Source organism: Falco rusticolus, chromosome 14 (assembly GCF_015220075.1).
Source record: "Falco rusticolus isolate bFalRus1 chromosome 14, bFalRus1.pri, whole genome shotgun sequence".
In the NCBI taxonomy this organism is placed as follows: domain Eukaryota; kingdom Metazoa; phylum Chordata; class Aves; order Falconiformes; family Falconidae; genus Falco; species Falco rusticolus.
In genome coordinates this window covers 1,502,901-1,521,219 of record NC_051200.1, presented here as the reverse complement: position 1 = coordinate 1,521,219, position 18,319 = coordinate 1,502,901, and the positions used below count along the sequence as shown (strand labels likewise).

Sequence of the window (18,319 nt, the reverse complement as noted above, 5' to 3'; positions counted from 1 at the left end):
TGACGTTTTCAGCCCTTACCAGTCATTTCCAAAATGGTAAAAGATAGAAGATAGTTAGAAATACATAGAAAAGGAGATTTCCTTATCTGGTCTTCATCCGGGTATTTCCCTGGCTATTCATCAACAGCTATCTCCCTCAGAAGAAAATGCTGGATGGGGAAATTCACAGTTAAAATGTCTTTTTTTTAAAAAAAAATAGTAGCCAGCAGCAATCAATTTAGTCCAGCAGGACTTTGGCACTCCAGGATGACTGATGCCCTTCACATCAGTCACCTGCACATTTCCTTATGAGAAACTGCTCCCCCTTCCCCAGCCTCCCATCTCCTTCCCTGCCTGTTCCCAAAACTTTTGGCTTTAATACTCCTTCCCATTAACCTGTGCTTTTCCCACCCAATATTTTTCCCACTGGGAGGACTTAGCAACTCCTAATCCATGACCTTCTGCTATTTCCTACATTTTAATTTTATGTTTTAATTGCCATTGCTGACTTTCTCAGCCAGAGGACGTAGGTGTTATTTGTGGCCTTGAACAAAGACAAGGAGCAGAATGAGGATGGTGGCAGATTTGCTGTTGGACAGTAAAAGAGAGACCACACAGGCTAGGACATTTCCAGACTCGGGCCAGAACCACACCACTGGGGAGACATGGTTTGAGAATATGTCTTTGAAACTGAGCTTTGTAATGGAAACGTGGAAATGAGGAACCAAAGGACTTCTCCAACTCTGACAGGCCACCAGAGAAAGCTGACAGTCTGGTGTTGCATTTTATGGCTTAGTTCTAACCCCCAACTCTTGGCTCAGCTTCATGCTCCAGACGTATCATCCTCTCCCACAAACCAGAAAAGCCTCATGCTAGAGCTGATGTGATGGGAAATGCTAGAGGGAACTCGGTGCTTTGTAAATCTATGACTAGACCACCCACTGAATGTCTTGGGTCTTCCTGAAAGAGAATGTCTCCTTAATGTTAAACAGTCCTCTGAAAGGAAAGAAGAAACTATGTGAGAGGACGTGATGCATCAGCATAAATTGATCCTGAAGTCTGGATGACAGCTTGTTTCCATCTTTCATTAGAAGTGGCAAAAGACTCATTCAGTGTTTGGATCTCTGACTGAAAGGAGACTCGTGCTCCTCGCTCTCCGAGATTTACCCTGGCTCACCTGCTGATACTATGAATTCTTGCCCTTTCTCAGCAACCCTCCTCCTCTCTCCTTTCTTTCCCTCTGCCTCTCCTAGGACGTGTCATTCCACCCACGGATGAAGACCGCAGGAGGATCATTAAGCAGATGAAGGTTCGCACCACCCTGAAAGGAGATAAGAGCTGGATCCACCACCATAACTCAGACTCTGAGGATGAGAAAAAGAGCAGCCCGCTGTAAGTGTGGCCACTGAGGAACATTCCTCTTCTCCTTTCCCTTTCCCTCATCAACTTCCCGTGGGTACTCTGTTCTCCAGCCTACAGAAGCAGCACATGCGGTGCTAGCATGTTTTGGGGTCCCCGTGATGCCAGGCGATGGTACTGCCAAAGGGAAGCGGTGCTCCTGTTTATTTTTGTTAAATGCAGCCTGGGGAGAAGCTCCGAGAAACAGCCTTTCCTGGGAGCTGAGAAGCCAACAGCACAGGCAGATTTGAAGTCTCAGGAGAACTCTGAAATTTTTTTGAAGCCAGATTGTGTTTCACCATCTCTCTGGCATGACAAACGAAGGGGCAGACCTCAATGGGAGGGAGTTTAAGTGATAAAACAGCCAGGTCTGCAGCTCCTGCAGCTCACAGGGCTTGTCATGCAGCCAGCCTGGTACCAGGGAACGCCACAATCTGGACCAGCTTCTCTTTATTTAGAAACAAAACCAAGCCCAAATTAGTCTTAGCAACTCTCCCCAAAAATGTCTCGCCATGTTCAGTAAGATCAGAAGTTAATTATGTTACTGTGTTTTCTCTTTACTCAGGTCTGGACAGGCCAGTGGGGGATCCACAGCCTCAACGCCTATTGCTCCCCAGAATGACAGGTATTTTTGGGGACCCATCCTGTTGCTTCCCTTCTGTGTTATCTCATGGGGTCCGTGCGTGCTTTCACTGGTTTTTCACAAATATGTGCTCTTTCTGCACCTCCTCATACCCTGCCGCAACTGGGTTGAAAAATACAGAGAGCCTGCATTGGTCAGTGTAACATCTTACAAACTGTCACCTGGTAGAGAGCATGGCTTATCTGCTGCAAAGTCCAGATGGATGAATGGATGGTTTGATGTCTTTAGTGCAGATGAATGGATGCCTTCAAGCTCACGATCTCACAAGATTACTGGTGCACATCAGCTCCTGTGCTGGCACAACTGTATGCTCTAAGCCTGGGGGCTCCTCAGAGCAAGCGAAACCCTGGGTGGGAGCGGAATTTCCTTCAAGGCCAGAACATGAGGGATCTTCAGAAGCCCAGGAGCTTGTAGGACTAGTGTCCTGAAATGTAAAACTGTTGGAAAGAGCTTAGTTGCATGTGAGAACTCTTTGCTAGCTGCAGTGCCATTGCTGGGAGAGCGTTGTCCTCTCCCGTGAGCAGTTTCCTGCTTCCTCTCCTTTTTCTGTGCCGGCTCTTGTCACTTCTTGTTGCAATTAGACAGGATGGTTTCCCTGCCATGCCCTACCTCTTTCTGCCTCCCTCTGCAGCATAGTGCTTTATCAGGCACAGGATAAGTAAAAACAGGGATGTTTGTGACACTGGAAATGTGGCATCTGAAGGGGCATCTTCACACAAATGTGTGAGGCCCTCAAGTTGAAAGAAGGTGAGTGACAGGGAGTCCAGGACACTCAGGATCTTCTCAGTTTATACTTCAAAGGAGAGGCATTTATATGACAAGCTGGACAACTTCTCAGCTTCCTTACAGTTCTCATTCAAAGCTCAGGGAACAGCTAGGCAATAGGGCTGAGAAGGTCTGCACCCTGCTGGTGCCTGCTCTGAGGACACCGAAGAAATGAGAGCTTGGGGCTGCGCTCAGCACTCATCCTCCAGCGCATCCCACCTGGAGAGCTCCAGAGCTAGGCTGGGCCTGCAGTGAGCCTGCATTTCTGTGTTTGTGAAGGCAACTGGTTAAATTTGAGATTGACTGCCACCTCAAGCATGTGGTGATGGGCAGTGTAAACCTGTGTTCCTGTTAAGCTCTGACCTGATGGCTGACCTTGCTTGGAGCAGAGATCTGCTGAGCTTTCTTACTGAATTATCTTGGTCCTAAGGGCACTTGGGTAGACAGGAAAAGAGGAGGTGGTATCTGCGCAGGGGTGAGGTGAGACTGTCTGAGCTCATTTGATGGGAACCAGGTCCTTGAGGCCCATCCTGGTTCCCACCTTGCTCTCAGGAAGACATGTCCAAGACAGCTTAAAACAAGTTCCAGAGATGCTTGCCTTTGCCCTGGTGCCAGGGGCCAGATCCCCACCTGACAGTATCCCTTTCCTTTCCCTCCAGGGTAGCTATGCCACACTCCCTTCCTGAGAATGGACCCTCAGAGAAGTCAGTGTGAAGATGATGTTTTCCCGTGATAAAACAACCGGGATCTCTGCTGTATCTAATTTCCCTGCTGTGTGCCATGAATCTGGGGGCATAATTTTGAGCCAGAAAACACTAATGGCTAATTTTAATTGGCTAACTCTAAAATTCACTTTTCTTATAAAAATCTTTTATAGCACTTCTTCTGATGATTTTTCATTTTTAAGGAATCCAAGCTTCATTTTGGTGCAGCAGCTGAGGTATCACTCAGGGCCCATTTAGCCAGATTTTTGGCTTGACAGCCACGTGAACGTTTCCCTTTAATACTGGTGCTGCTGCTGTTGGTTTTCCTCATGTTTCTTAACTTGCTAATGTCTGTTCTTTGCATAGGTCTTCTGCCCACAAGCCTCAGTCCGGTTACCTCATCAGGTTCGTATAGATTGGCATATATTTGGGCTGTAGGGGAAGAACGTGATCAGGAGCAACAAGCATGAAAAATATGGCTCTCTCTTGGGTTCTCCTATTAGTTAGGAACATTACAGTGCTCAGGGAGCGACTTAGTGAAGAGATAGTCTTGAAAATTTTGTTCAACAGGTAGTTCAGTAATGTTAACGGGAAATCAGATCTTCCCTGTATGATACAATGACCACGGAAGGATTATTGTGCTGGGAAACCATTCCACCACCCTTGTGATCACAGCACCAGTGATGGGGCTTGTGTGCTTCAGCTTCCTCAGACACATGGGTTGCTGCCCACAGAGACTCTGATGCCACCATAATCCTAAACAGGTTGACAAGCTCTGTGATACCCTACCCAAGCCTGTGCACAAGCTGATTTTAGAATCAGAATCAATTTTACCATGTTGTCTAAGGCCAGGAGATAGTAAGATGGGACTTTTTCCAGGTTGACTGTCCCAAGGAAGCACCTTCTAATTCTTGGGGTCCTGAGCCAGTACCTTCTTCCCAACAGGACACACAGCCACTGTTGGGCTTTAGAGTGGCTGCAAGTATCTTAATTTTAGTTCCAAACTCTGTCCAGCAAAAAATGTAACATGTCTCTATTCCTGTCAGAGGGGTGTTCACAAGAACCATTGATAAGACCTCTTCTGTGCCAGATTCTTCATCTTCTAATGAAGCACAGAAAAGGTACGTGTGTGTCTTCCTCTTTTTCGTGAGAATGGACTTCTAAATATTGTGCAAATTTCTAGTCATCCTCTTACCTTGGCCAGTGCTTGTGGGCTTCCACTGAGCTCCACTAAATCCCTGCTAAGTGTTGGAAGATGTGGCTGTTCATTTGACAGCTCCACTCAGCAGACACAGCAAAAAGACAAGGCATCGGAATTCCCTATTTTCCTCACCAGGGCATGGAATGGCAGTTGGCTGTGAAAGTACTCACGGGTTTGGGTTTAATTTAGCAAACAGTTTTGAGTGGGGGACAAATCACAAGGAGGCCTTGCAAAGCTGTAACAATGCATTTTGAGGTTTTTAATGTGGTTTGGTTGTTTGTTTTGAAACCTGTCTTGTGAGAGGCACTTACTAGATCTTACTAGAATTAAATGTAAGTAAGCAAGCAAGCATGGCTCTGGTCTAAGCAGATGCTTTGTAGCACCTCATGGTGAAACCTTTTGAAACCCCATTTTATCATCTGTTCTGATTCATCTGGGGAGAAGGATGATGCCACAAGGTGACCCCTTCCTTCTCACTGGCTGATTTTGGGATGGAGCAGCACCGTCCCACAGAAGGGTATGCCCTCTGACAGTGTCTTTCACAGTGGCCCTGGGGAAGCAAAGCAGACCTCAGATCCTAGCCTTAGGCTGTGAAAAGATGGCAAACGCTGCCCTTTAATTAAATAGATTTCCCTGAATTCAGAGAGTGGATATTTGGGGTCACCTGGTTTTCCCCCCATCACGTGGAACATGGGGTCACCTGGTTTTCCCCCCATCACGTGGAACATGAGCTCACCTGAGGAAGAGGGTGGTGAAGGGTGAGCACTCAGAAGGGGGATGTTAATAGATGTGATTGTGCCATCTGCAGCGCTTCTGCGAAGAGACACAGCCTGTGCCGTTCTTCCTCTGGCTACAGGATGACCACTGAGGATTACAAGAAACTGTGAGTGTGCAAAGGGGAGCAGCACTTTCTGTCCGTGCACAGGCTCAGCAGCACCTGAGCCTCAGTGATGAAGTCGCCTGCACATGGATGCCCATGTCCAAGACGGCCGGGCAGGGCTTCATCAGCTGAGCAGTGCAGAGCTGTCACTAGGAGCTGAAGCAGGTCCCGGTGGTACCTCCAGGCCTGTGTGGCCCATAAGGTGTTCTTTGAACTGGTAATGGCCTTTGTGTGGAGTGAATCGTATCACTTGGTAGAAATTACGGCAGAAACTGGAGGATGCAGCCTGGGGACTTGGTTTACAGCATTGCTGGCCTTTCTGAAACCAGGAGAAAGGAGGGGCCTTGTGGCAGAACAGCACTGCTGACATTTCCTACACAGCTTTTTATGTTCAAAAACTGTGGCTCTAATCTGAAATGCAGCTGAGCATTTATTATGAACCAGCTCTATACTTAACACCTATGCTAAAAACCCCAAAATTCTATGTGGACATGTACACCCCAAAGCACATGAAAAATACGAGTGTCTTCCACACTTGTGTGCAACACTTCTAGGGTCTGAACTCATGCCCACATGCCCTACCCTTGGATTTACCTTGGGTTTTGCTCTGCAACAGGCTACAGAGGCAGTTCCCTTACCTGGCTCTCCCCTTTCTGTTTCAGAGCTCCGTATAACATCAAGCAAAAATCAGTGGACTTGGATGAGGATGATGTGCCTTTTACTCCAGATGAACATAAAAAGAGGTAAGCCCTCCAGGTAACTACCTTTTTCTTGGAGGGGCAGTGACAAGTGGACTCACTTCAGTTATACTGTTCATTACTGGGAGGGTCAGTTTGATGATGGCTGAGCCATTAGGGCTGATTACAATAAAATAATAATAAGCAGATATTTCTACACAGCACGCATCTGTGCCCACAGGCGACTGCACTCCCAACAAAATATAATTAAAAGCCTGACGTGATTCAACCTGACAGCATACCCCAATTAATTTGGCAGCTGGAAATGGTTGTGGAATCCATCAGCTCTGTAGTGCCTATGCAAAAAGATAGAGATGTACAAATATCCTGGCAGTAACAGGCGGAACCCACCTCCCACAGCCTACATGTGCACCTTTGAGTCTGGACCACTCGGGGGCTTGCATCTAAGTCCAGATCCAGAGAGGTCTGTCCTTCTCATACCCGGAGTGGAATGTGTTTCGTGGTAGATCTGCATCTGATGCAGCCAGCGTCTTTGTTGCTTTCAGTTGAGTTTCTGATTTTGTATCTTTTCCTCAGATACAAGATTTTACAACTGAAAACTTGGTAATTTGCCCACTGGCAATGAACCAATACAAGTGCTTTCAGAGATCTGCACTCCTCCCTTGGTACATCTAGTGGTAGATACATGTGTAGACACGTGCATCCCATGTAGCACATCAGCCACAAAGCCTGTGTCCCATTGTTTTGTCCTGCAGTACGCAATATTGCAACAGTCTAGGTCTTGAAAAGGGGAGCTCCCTCTGCCCTCCTGGAAAAGGAAGTATTTTTTTTTTCTGCCTTACACTTTACATGCACGGTGAAAGTGCCGTGGCCCGGCATGAATGACACTAAAGAAAAAGATAAAGATACTGTTATTCCTCTTAGTTCTGGCTGGATTTCCACTCCCCAGAGCACAGGAGCTCTGTCAGGGTTAGCACAAGCCTCCACTGGGGTGTTCACCTGTTGCCTCTTCAAGGCTGCAGCCTGCAGCCACTAACAGCATGAGCAGAATGTGACCCCTTTCCTCCCTTCTAGGACAGAGGCAGCCAACAGTGTCCTGAGACGCACTGCCAGCAGGGAACGTGCTTACGTCCTCTCAGCAGCCAAGAAAAGCAATGGGTGAGTCTTCAGTGTGCAGGTTCGGGGAAGGAGACAGGGAAGAGGCAGTTGAAGGCAGTCTTACAGGTGTGGCAGCCTGACCCAAGGCTCTCTGAAGGTCATGGGTGCTTTTTCAATGAGTGAAGACATAGCTGCTGTTTCCCTAGAAGTACCAAGGATTTCTGCAGGTTTCTGCAGAACTGGGGAAATCCTCCAAGAGCCTTGGGAAGTCTTCCTTACTGAAATTTCAGGAAGAGAAAACCCATGATAGTCCCTAATTCCCTGAGGCCCACAATCAAGAATTCAACTTTCGGACTCAGTATGACTCTCTCCAGTATTGTTGCATTCAAGGGGAAAATCAGAACCAATACAAACTGTGTCCAATATGGATCAGCTTTTTGCAACAGAGTTTGGCTTTATATTGTGTCTGAACAGTAACTAGATTTAAAAGATCCTGATCTCAGGTGCAACTTCAAAATAGTTCTGTGGGGAAAAAGAGCAATAACAGTAGTGTGTGGATGTGTTACAGGAATGTGAAGGATGTGTAGGAGCCACTGGTGCTCAGGGCTTTGTTGTCCATCTCTTTCCTGGGAGGGGAAAAAAAAGCAGATTTCCAAGGTCTGTGATCTCCCAGGAATCATGATAGTGATTTTTTTGCAGCTTGCTTTCACTCTAAATCCTTTTTCCTCTTAACATAACTCAGTGTGACACAATGAGGCACCAGGAGGTTGCTTGTGCGGGAGGAAGCAGGGAGGGGATGCACCAGAATGTGCCCAGAATGAGAGAACTGCTTAGATAGGACTTTACGGGTGTTGGCACTGGCTGCTGGTTCCTCTCGTGCAGTATGGTGTGGTATGGAGGGAGGCAGGTTTCTGTGCAGGAAGAAAAACAGCCATCAGGAAAGGATACAATTATAAAGGCCCTTTGGGGAAGCTTCTTTACTTCATGTTATAACTAGCTGCTCTTCCTATTTTTATTCCCTCTGCTCTGTAATTTGCACAGGTTTAACACACCTGGTCACGGTCAGCTCTGCCCAGATGGTGTTACGTGACCCCTTAAATGCCTTGCACCATATGGGTCAGTTACAGGTTAGAAACTGTGGGAGCTGCCCCTGCCCAAGGTGTATCTTTACCTCCAAACTTCTAACGGTTGCCTTCATGCTTCCTTTACAGCAGCCCAACACAAGAATTTCCACCCTTGTTTGCCAAGAGGTAGGTCACTGACCCTCTGGAAGTACCGCTGGCATCATGCATCTGTGTTCTGTACCAGGGCTGCTGTTAAATGCTGGGATAGGAGACCCCCAGGTGTTCCAAAGCAGAGGAGGGACACTTCCTTTATAAGTTCTGGGTTGAATCACGCTGGCTTTTGAGAGCCCACAGTGTTGTAAACACCAAGAATACAGTAGTGACGATGCTTTGGGTTATGGGCAACCTGAAACAAGGAGAGACTCGTTCACTGCCTTTATTTTTCCGGGGGAGGCTGGCTCCAGCCAGCAGGATGCGTGCTCTTCAGGCATCAGGCATTTAACTTCCAAAGCAGTCAGTGTGATAAGGAAATGATGCTTAAGGCGCTCTCTGGAATTGAAGCATTCAACTAATGCTGTTTGTAAAGTGACTGTGATGGCAAAATGCCACTGATCTCACTTCGTTCAGCCAGTTGAGATGCTCACCAGTAGCAGAGCAGAGGGAGCATGAGGAGCAGGAAAAATCTGCCTCTAGGGGAAACAGAAGGAAAACATGGCTTAAGGGAAAACAAGAATAAACTGGCTGAATTAGCTGGCAGTGGGGAATAGGAAACAATGTGGTATTTGTCTCTCTTTTTGCCTTTTGAAAGAATTGAGATAGAAGAAGAGGAAGGACAGCAGAGGAGGAGTCCAACTGTTTCTGGTTCATGCAGGTTCACACCGGATGACAACAGGTATTTACCTCATCCTGGAGTCGTGTGTTGACTGCCTTTGATTTTAGGGCACATTGATTTGTCATCTTTGCTGGTAACTGCATTTTTCTGCAAGGTAGCAGCTATATGAACACAACTAGAGATGGAGGTTTTTCTCAGAAAATCCTGGTGACCCCTTTTTTGCAAAAAGAGAAAGATCCAAAATGAAAAATGACATCAGCTAACTTGGTGAAACAAATGGGCAGGCATGGGGACAGGGCCAGAGTGTCAAAATGTACCCAGCTGACAGCCCTGGGGCGTGAGAAACTGCATTTAACCATGGGCCAACTCTAATGTGAGTGGTATGGTGTAAACCCGCCTCTCCCACTCACACGCCATAGCCCAATCAGTCCTGTCTTCACAAGGTGCTCATATGCCACAGGAATGAGCCTGGCGGCACTGCTGGAAAGACAACTTGCAGGAGGAGTCAGAGCCACCATCAAGCAGCCATCAGATAGTAACGATTTTCTTTTACTAGCAAACTTGGCTGCGTGAACTGACCCCATCACCTAGACATGAAATACTCAATATCTCATTATTTCCAGTCCCCTGAGCCAGCTCTCTGTTTTCATTAGACTTTAGATTTAATTATTCTACTGTGATGGCAACAGATAGGTGTGACCGGAGAGGTTTGAGAGGTTCATTATCTTTAAATTGATCTTTGCTTTGATGGGAAATGTTAGCCTCGTTTCAAGCCCCCAGACCCTTTCACAGGCTCCTGTGAAACCCAAGTATACGCAGAACTGTACGGAGCAATGACAAAGTGCCTTGGTGCGCAAGACCTGGGGCCAGGCTCTCTCTGGTGTAACGGGGCAGTAGCGACACTGTCCCTGAGTCCACACTGGTCAGAAGCAGCTGGCACATGGTGTGGGTCTGAGTGAGACCAGTATGCAGAAACGTTTAGCTGAAATGGAAATGTTTGCCCTAGGAGGGAGAATCCTTCTCTGTTTTCAAGCAGATTCATTTAATTTGGGATTCAGCCCTCTCTTCGCGCTCTGAGGGGTGGCTTGGTGCCAGGCAGCAGCATTATTAGCTTCTCAGCCACTCTGGTCCTTAGTGGGCCCAGCAGGGAGCCCAATAAATGGGGCCTTTCAGCCCAAATTGCTTTGTTTTCAGGATGAAGGAGCTGCCTCATGAATTTTGGTAGCAATTTTGTGCTGTTGTGGTGCAGGTTTGAGGCAGGGCTGGGAAGCAGTTACCCTCCTTTCCTCATGTATTACATACGTGCACAACAGTGCAGTCAATTTTGTGAATGCACTGAGCTTTCATCTATACATTTGGGGAAGGTGGGTTTTAGTGCAAACTGAAACACTGGGGACAGAAGCAGCTCCAGCTGTGTTAAGTAGGAAAAGCCAGTTTCTAAAGACCGAGTATTTCAGCAGAAAGGCAGATACTAGTCATGTCAGTGCAACAGCGTGTAGGGACAACTGCGTGAGTCCCTGCACAGCAGGGTTTGGCCTCACTGCCCAGGAAACAGACACCAGAGCTGGGGGCCAGAAAGCAGGATGTGTGTCCCCCCAGGAGAAGGCACCTAAAAAAATCTTCTATCTTTAATGCTTTGTTACTTTTTTTTTTTTTCCCCCTGTCAGTACTAATGGGCTAAGAAAAGCCACCTCTGGGTCTTCCTGGAATGAGCCAAAGACAACAGCAGTGTCTCCCTCCAGGTAAGTGTTACGGCACAGCCAGGATGTCTTGGACATCCTTTGCAGCTGTACCAGCCCACATGTAGGTGTAGGTTAGAGATTTCTGTGGGCATCCCTCTGGGAGGTGAAATGAACGACATTTGTCAGCCTTGTACATGGGACACTTTTCTTAGATGAAGGCAGCTGCTTTAAGAAAGGTTTTATGTCTGAAATCCATGTTATATCCAGCAAAAGTGCTCAAAACTTGAAAGGAAAAAACCCATGCATGCTGAACTCTTTCTTGCCAAATATGTGTAGGGGAATAATTTTCAGTTACTTTCAACTTTGATTGAATTCACGACTATAGTATAAAAAATGCTGAAACGGTTTTCCACAGTACTGCAGGAAGCACTTGGGTTACTGACCTTGTTATGTTATTTTTGTTCTTTGTGTATCATTGGCAGAAGGTAGACGTTTCTGGCAATATCAGTGTTTTTAATTTCAAAATTGCTTCTGTTAAGATGACTTTGTAAGTGAATGTATTGAAAATGGTGCTGTTTGTTTTCCATTTTATTCACAGAAAGGAACACTTCAATGCAGGAAAATTTTGGCCAGCTGCAGTGGGGAGCTGGTTTGTTCAGGAATGACAGCTTTTTTCTTTGCCTTCTCTTGCAGCCCTGAAACAGAGAGTAAGAGCCAACCAACCAGATCCTTAAGTGAAACTTCAGAGAGAATCTCCACTTCTGCTGAATTCAGGTAGGTCTGTTGGCCCTGCATCATCCTAAAGCTCCACGAAGGATAGCAAGGACCATGCTGGACTGGAGAGTTTGGCTCTGTGTTGTGGGGTTTTGCCAGGTACACATGATTGTTCTAGACACAGTGCAGTCATGGAACAATAAATACTATAGCATAGGAAATCTAAGAAAGGAGCACTTTACAAAAGCATTAGCAATCTGGGAGGAAATGTACCCAGATGGAAGCTGTGGGCCTCCCGTGGCTTGAACACTACCCAGTTCATTATGATGGGAATACGAGTGCAAAACCTGCAGACCTTTCTATCTCCCAGACTGATCAGGCTTTCATTTTAATCCAATCCCTGCACTGTGCATAGCACACTTCCCAACACGCACCTTGCTGTACTGTTCTTATATCTCACATTGTGTCCCCTCAACTCCCTACCTAATTGTTCTTGCTGTTTTGCTTGCAGAAATGGTAAAAACAGACAAGTCCCTAATGGAAAACCCTCATCTGAAACAGTGTCACAGCATGGGGATGGGTAAGGAGTTAAGAAAGGCTTATCTGTGCTGCTGAATATAAGGCATAAACCTGCTTTTTGCTCAGAAATAATATATACCTGCTAGTGGTCTCAAACAGATGGGATCTCTCCAGTCATGGTCCTGGGCTGCACTCCAAGAGCATCATCTGCTTGCTAAGCTGCGAGTTTGTCAGTTTTCTCTACTCTTCCTTCACCTCCCTCAAGGATTCTCCTCTCTGGCTCAGTCCCTAAAGAGCCTACTTCATCCATATTTTTTTTAGGTTGTTTTTTTTTTAACTACACTGATTGCCCTCCCACTGCCATTCCCTGGGGAGCTTCTTACACCTGTGAGGGATGTGTTGAACCTCAGTTGCTGGCGGCTCCTGCTAACATTGGTTCTATTCCTGTGCACCCTGTGGAAAGTCTGAAAGGGTGGCTGGACAAAAAGACCAAGTGTAAAAAGTTCTATTGTATGGAGGAAAACCTAAGAAAGAAGGAATTGACTGGGAACCTGAAGGCATGGGTACAGGTTCTAGACACATTAAAGGGCAGAGCTCTGGCACTGTGTAGCTGCACAGGTGAGACAGGGAATTTGCAGTTGAGAGCAGGGAAGCTTCTGGCCCTCCTGGGAGTGAGATCACTCCCTCCTTGTACGCTTATGGCCAGTAGCCTTTATCCTGTGGACTGCATGCAGGGGAGTTTCAAGATTTTTAAAATATGCCCCGTATTAGCAGGGCTCTTTTTGTTCTCAGTGTTATCCCTCTGAATGTTTTGGCTGTGTCTAGACTGAAGTAGGCAGAGTTGTACATGTGGCCTCACCTTTCATTCTGTTGTGCCTAAGCCGCTGTAGGCGGCTAGTTAATTTGTGTAGAATATACAGTTAATTGCAGCTCACTCTCCACCTGTGAAGGTAAAGCTAGAAATGTTCCCAAACTGGTCTCTCGGGCTGAAGCAAAATCTAGGGTGCTTGAGAAAAGGTAGAGGCTGGACTATTGTCGTGGACATTCAACTGGGGCCCATAAATACATCCTTGTATGTCATCGCAGGGACAGCCTGGTTACAATGCACTCATTGTGCTTGGGGTCGTTCGGGTCACATAGCTGCTCCTAATTGTGAGGCAGTCTCCCAGAGAAATTAGAGGATGCCTCATTACTTAAGCCACCTAAAACTGGAGACAGAGTAATTGGCAGGGAAGGAAGGAGACAGACGCACAGCATGACAGGTCTGGGGGAGTGAAAGATGGGTGTAGGGTCCAGCTGGTGGACCCGCAGAATGGCCTTTCTGGCCCGTGAGTAGAGAGAGAACAACTGTTGTAGGGCGCTTAGGCTCACCCAGGCAAAGAGGCAAGCAGTGCCTCGCTGCAGGGAGCGGTGTGACCCATGAACCGAGTAACCCACGCACTGCAGTCGGGCCCATGGTCTCGGAAAGCTTGGCCCTTCCTCTCCCAGTATGTTGAGTTAGCCCCACTTCGTGCTCCTCCTAATCACGTCAGCAGACTGCTCTAGGGTGAGACAATATAAATATGTCAGGTCATATCTCACTGGATTTTCCTTTTTCTAGTGACAAACCTCCGAAGGAAAAGTGGGATGAACTGGCCCCCAGAGCAACTGTGGTTTCCACAAATGGAAGGTAGAGTTAGTGTGAAATTCCTGTATTGGCTTGAGCATTCTGCAAACCATAAACTGCTGCTCTTGAGCTGCCTGGAAATTCTGCATGGATATTTACTGATGGAAAAGCACAGTTCAGCCTGTGCTTTGCAGAACTGTAGCAGTTTCTCTAAAATTCTATATAAGAAGGGGTAGAAAAAGAAAACACTACGCTGTTTAATAAAATCATTTAATATTTTGTTCCAATTTTTTAATTTAGTTTCTAGGATAGAAAAAAATAATAACTTTTGTAGGTAATTTCGGCATTTTCCAGGTTTATTCCCAAACCTAAACCAATTCTGCAATATAATTTTTTTTACTTTTTTTTTTTTTTTTTTTTTTTTTACATTATAGAGAGGTTCCCACTGAATGTCTCTGTAGGCTTCCACCCCCCACCTAACTATTTACTTTTGCAACAAGAGACCCCCTAAAAAACCCAAACAACCAAAAAATTGTGTCCTGACTCTTAAGGTATTGTGGAAAGTGGTTAAAGATCCCATAATGACAGGCAGTACAGTGTAGCTGAGCTGGCTCTTGTCTCCAAAAGCTCAAGTGAAATCCACCATCGCCACTCTGCTTGCCTTTTGTGTGTATGACAGTCACCTGCCCCTGACAGGACCTTGGCAGGATCTTGCCCCTCTCATGCACACCAGCGTTTCTGGCATGTGACCAAGCTGATAGCCAGTGGGTCTCCTTAGCCAGGGCTCCACACCATGCTGCTCTTCACTGCTGCCGTGGACCTTGCTGGAGGCACACCTCCCTCTGGAAAACGCTGATTTAATTTGATCTAGAAACCTCTGTGAATCTGAGAGCACTGCTCAGCGATCCACTGAAGGCGACTAAACCAACTCCGTTCCTGCCCGTGGCAGTCTCTGTGGCAGTCCCTTTTCTAGGGAGTCTGCACCCTTGCTGGGAAAAATTGATACACAAATCAAGAAAGGTCACAAACTGCGAAGAGCAGTGGCTGTGCTTCTGTCCTGCCCAAGGAAGAGGAAGTGAGGGAGGGAAGGCATCGCCCCTGCGGTGTGCAGAAGAGAAGTTCAGCGAGAGATGTTCACTTCTGGGCTGTTCACTGCCCACAGCTGGAAGCCAGAAAACAGAAATGTACAATTTGTGAATCAAGACACCTGAAGTTTCCCGTTTTGTCAGCTCCCCTGAGACAAGCCAGAGGATGTCAGGGCTTTGCCTCCCCTTCTGTGCAGGCAGATGGAGGTGCCTGGTTGCAGCTGTAGGCTGTAGGCCATCCCACTGTTTTGGGAAGAGTCCTGGCTTGAATTTCTATACCACTGACATCTGTCATATGTTGATGATGTTCAGAGTAGCTAAATGCTCCTTTGTACTTCGTATGCACTGAATTTCCCCAAAGTTTCTTGCCATTTTACCTGTAGAAATATACTAAGGAAAGTCTCTAGGAAGTTTTAGGGATTTCCTCCTCTCTCTTTTATTAAATGCATAAGAAAATAATTGTAGAACATTACCCAAACCAAACATGCTTTCTAAAGTTGATGTCTCTTCTTTTCAGTTATACTGAACACACAGAAGCCAACAATGGATTTTACCCACCAAAGTAAGCACAAAACTATTACCACTGTAAAATTCAGTTTTTCTGCTCAGTTTTAGAGTGAGAGGGCTCTTTTCCTGACCTAGCACTGCCCTGACAAATGTGTTCCGAGAGCAGCACTTTCTTGCACTTGCAAAATAGGGGGTGGACTTGATCCACCAGCTCAAAATGGACTGGGACTTTTCACCTTCTTTCCTTGCAGTAGCATGAGTTGGTTGGATTTATGTCTCTGCCCTTCAGGTCTGCTGCAGAAAATTTACTGAGCTAAGCAGGAAGGAGGAAAACGTGTTATGTTTGAGACAGGAAAATCTCATGTTTGATATTTTTGCTTCTTGCTCTGTTCTCCAACTTGCTAAGCTTCCTTCTGTGACCCACATATCTCCCTCCCTTACCAAGTCCAACTCTGGTTGCAGGGACGTACCTGCAGATGCTACAGAAAAGCTGCACCATCGGTACGAGACCTCTCACTACCTGGATGATGCAGAGCCTGAACCTGCAAGGTCAGAGCCTAGTGCTGGGACTGACAGTGCTGCTCACAGAAGCCAAATATGTGTGTGAGAATAAAAGTAACACATCCAGAGTAGAGCTGGAAGCAGAATCCAAATTGGGCAACAAAGCAAGGGGAGTCAGAAAATCCTAGGTGGCTAAACAGTGGGAACAGCATTCTTTCTGTTCGGTGTTACACATCAACTTCTTTCTACAAAAGCAGCCTGGAAGCAGATACAGCAGCTTTGTCATTGCTTTTAGCGTTGATCTCAAAAGTGTCTCCATGCCACATTCTTTTTAGAGCATACCTGCTCCCCTGACAGTGTCAGAGGTGCAGATCAGGAAAGAACTGCTGTTGACAGCAAACACACCAATCTCCCTGAAGCTGCTTTCTTCATTCACTTTAGTCCGTTATTTTGGGTCTTGACTGCATGTATTGGTGTACCAAAGGACTTGAGGTGAGTAAATGATGTCTTCAAGCTTCGTAGCTGAGGTGAGGAGGATTACAAGGCTCCCAGTAAGATGCTGTAAATCCCAAGACCTAGAGTGATGAAGGAACATCTTCCCCAAAGCTGTTTGTGTTGTACTTTGACCCAGGTGCATGATCCTGTGCCAGGCCAGAACAGCCTCGTATCCAGCCAAGACGTATAAATTGAGGCCAAGTAACTGCATTAGTTCTGCTAACAGCCTCTATTCCTCTTGATTAGAGATAGTGAAAATGTCTTTTTTTTCCTGAAGGAAAATTAGTTCTCTGAGAAAAATTACTTTCTGTTTTCTGCTCTCATATAAAGTGCAATGTTGTTATTTCATACAAGTCCCCCTTGACACCTTTGGCAAGCTATCAAGCTGAGATTCCTTCCTTTTTTTGACAGGTCTAGCTTACAGTCTGATGTCCTTTTTCCTCCTACTGAGAGAGCCCCTGTGCACCTAGATGACACAGAATATTCCTTTAAAAGGTAAAAGTGTGGTAAATTTAATGAGTAAGTAATACTGAGGATTAAGGGAAATCTGAATGGGGCAGGCACAGGAGGAGGCTTCTTTTCACAGCTTTTGTCCCAAGGATGAAGGCAAATGTGCTGAGGTTTAAAACGCAGCTTGGAAAATAAGCCGAGGTTTGCGTTGTGTCCCTCCTCCATCTTCTTTAATAGGAGCCAAGCATCACAGGTTTTTTTCTTCTCTTCGTGTTTGTGTGCTTGGCGGGGTTCAGTCACTACCTTCTCATTCGCTGGTAATCCAGTGAAGTGCTGCAGTGATGGTGGAGCAGCAGCAAGGGAGCTGAAAGGCAGCTGAAACACACTGAAATGCAACTGTAGTTTAAATATGGTCCCTAGAGAAAAACCCTGGTGCGGGACAGTGAGTGGTACAGATTGACACAAGCCTTGCCTGGTGAGTAGATAGTATTCACTAGTGCAAGAGTTCATGTGCCAGTTGTTAAAGATGTAACGGGCATTTCTTTGGTTATCAGATCTGCTCTGGGCTACGAGGAGAGAAGCAACACCCAAGAGAGCAGGTACACGAGTCCTGAGGTTCCAGCATACAGCAAGCCTTACTGGAATGAAGAAACGTAAGGACCTGGGGTGCTAACCCCGTGTTTGCTAATATGTTCTTTGTCATTGTTGAAAGCCTTGAAAGTACTGATTGCTCAGGAAATACCAAGCACAAGAACAACAGCATAATAAGGGCCATTTGTCCAAGCAGCTCTAAACTGCTCCACTGTCCAGAATCCATTAAAGCAGTAAATTCCCTACTGCGTTTACTGAAGACTAACCACACAACAAATGCATTTAGCATTTCCCAATTTCTTCCCAGCAGCCCCTAGCCTTGCAGCATCTCCTTTCAGCTCCGCCTGTCCTGTGCTTGAGTCTGGGCAGAGACGTCTGCCACATCCTGTACCAGTCCTGGGGTGGGATGGGAGTGTGCATCACCCACTTCTCCCTTGCCTTCTGCAGGGAGAAGCCCAAGACACGGAGCCAGGTAGGAGCTGGGGCAGCAGGACTGTTGGGGCATGCCCCTGGGAGTCCATTCGCAGGGACTGGTACAGCTGTTGAGCACTTTGGATTTTACACCCTAGTGTGGAGATGGCAAAGGTCTCTAGATGCTCACAGGAAGAACAGCAAAACAACTTCGTGGAGGCAGCTACAGTGCTCCCCCGGGGAAGGGGTGTCCTATCCTAGTAGATAAACAAACAGAAACCCAGTGAGCTAAAAAGTAGGTCCAACTCTTCTCTGAGAGACAGAAGCATTGTTACTCCAAAGGTCCAGTGCAAAGTCAACGTGCATCCTGAGGAAAGGGAGTCTGAGTAGAAAGGCAAGAGGAGATGAAGCTGTGTTGAGTGGTATCGTTGGGTATGCTGAATGAGTGAGTCTGGCTACAAAAATAACTTTCAGAATATTGGACGGGGAGGAACAT

The 18,319-nt window shown here is 46.5% G+C and overlaps 1 protein-coding gene across 3 annotated transcripts in view; it reads left to right on the top strand.

The window, feature by feature from the left end:
* Positions 1–18,319, top strand: part of ZNF185 (zinc finger protein 185 with LIM domain) — a 49,873-nt gene that overhangs the window by 16,615 nt on the left and 14,939 nt on the right. For all 3 annotated transcript variants that reach the window (XM_037408555.1, XM_037408556.1, XM_037408554.1), the window contains exons 3-19: positions 1,233–1,371; positions 1,943–2,002; positions 3,856–3,894; positions 4,536–4,610; positions 5,499–5,573; positions 6,233–6,313; positions 7,343–7,426; positions 8,578–8,616; positions 9,239–9,322; positions 10,930–11,004; positions 11,638–11,718; positions 12,170–12,238; positions 13,778–13,846; positions 15,386–15,430; positions 15,838–15,924; positions 16,783–16,866; positions 17,376–17,474. In XM_037408555.1, coding sequence (XP_037264452.1) covers positions 1,233–1,371; positions 1,943–2,002; positions 3,856–3,894; positions 4,536–4,610; positions 5,499–5,573; positions 6,233–6,313; positions 7,343–7,426; positions 8,578–8,616; positions 9,239–9,322; positions 10,930–11,004; positions 11,638–11,718; positions 12,170–12,238; positions 13,778–13,846; positions 15,386–15,430; positions 15,838–15,924; positions 16,783–16,866; positions 17,376–17,474 — 1,285 coding nt within the window. The remainder of the gene's footprint in view (positions 1–1,232; positions 1,372–1,942; positions 2,003–3,855; positions 3,895–4,535; positions 4,611–5,498; positions 5,574–6,232; positions 6,314–7,342; positions 7,427–8,577; positions 8,617–9,238; positions 9,323–10,929; positions 11,005–11,637; positions 11,719–12,169; positions 12,239–13,777; positions 13,847–15,385; positions 15,431–15,837; positions 15,925–16,782; positions 16,867–17,375; positions 17,475–18,319) is intronic.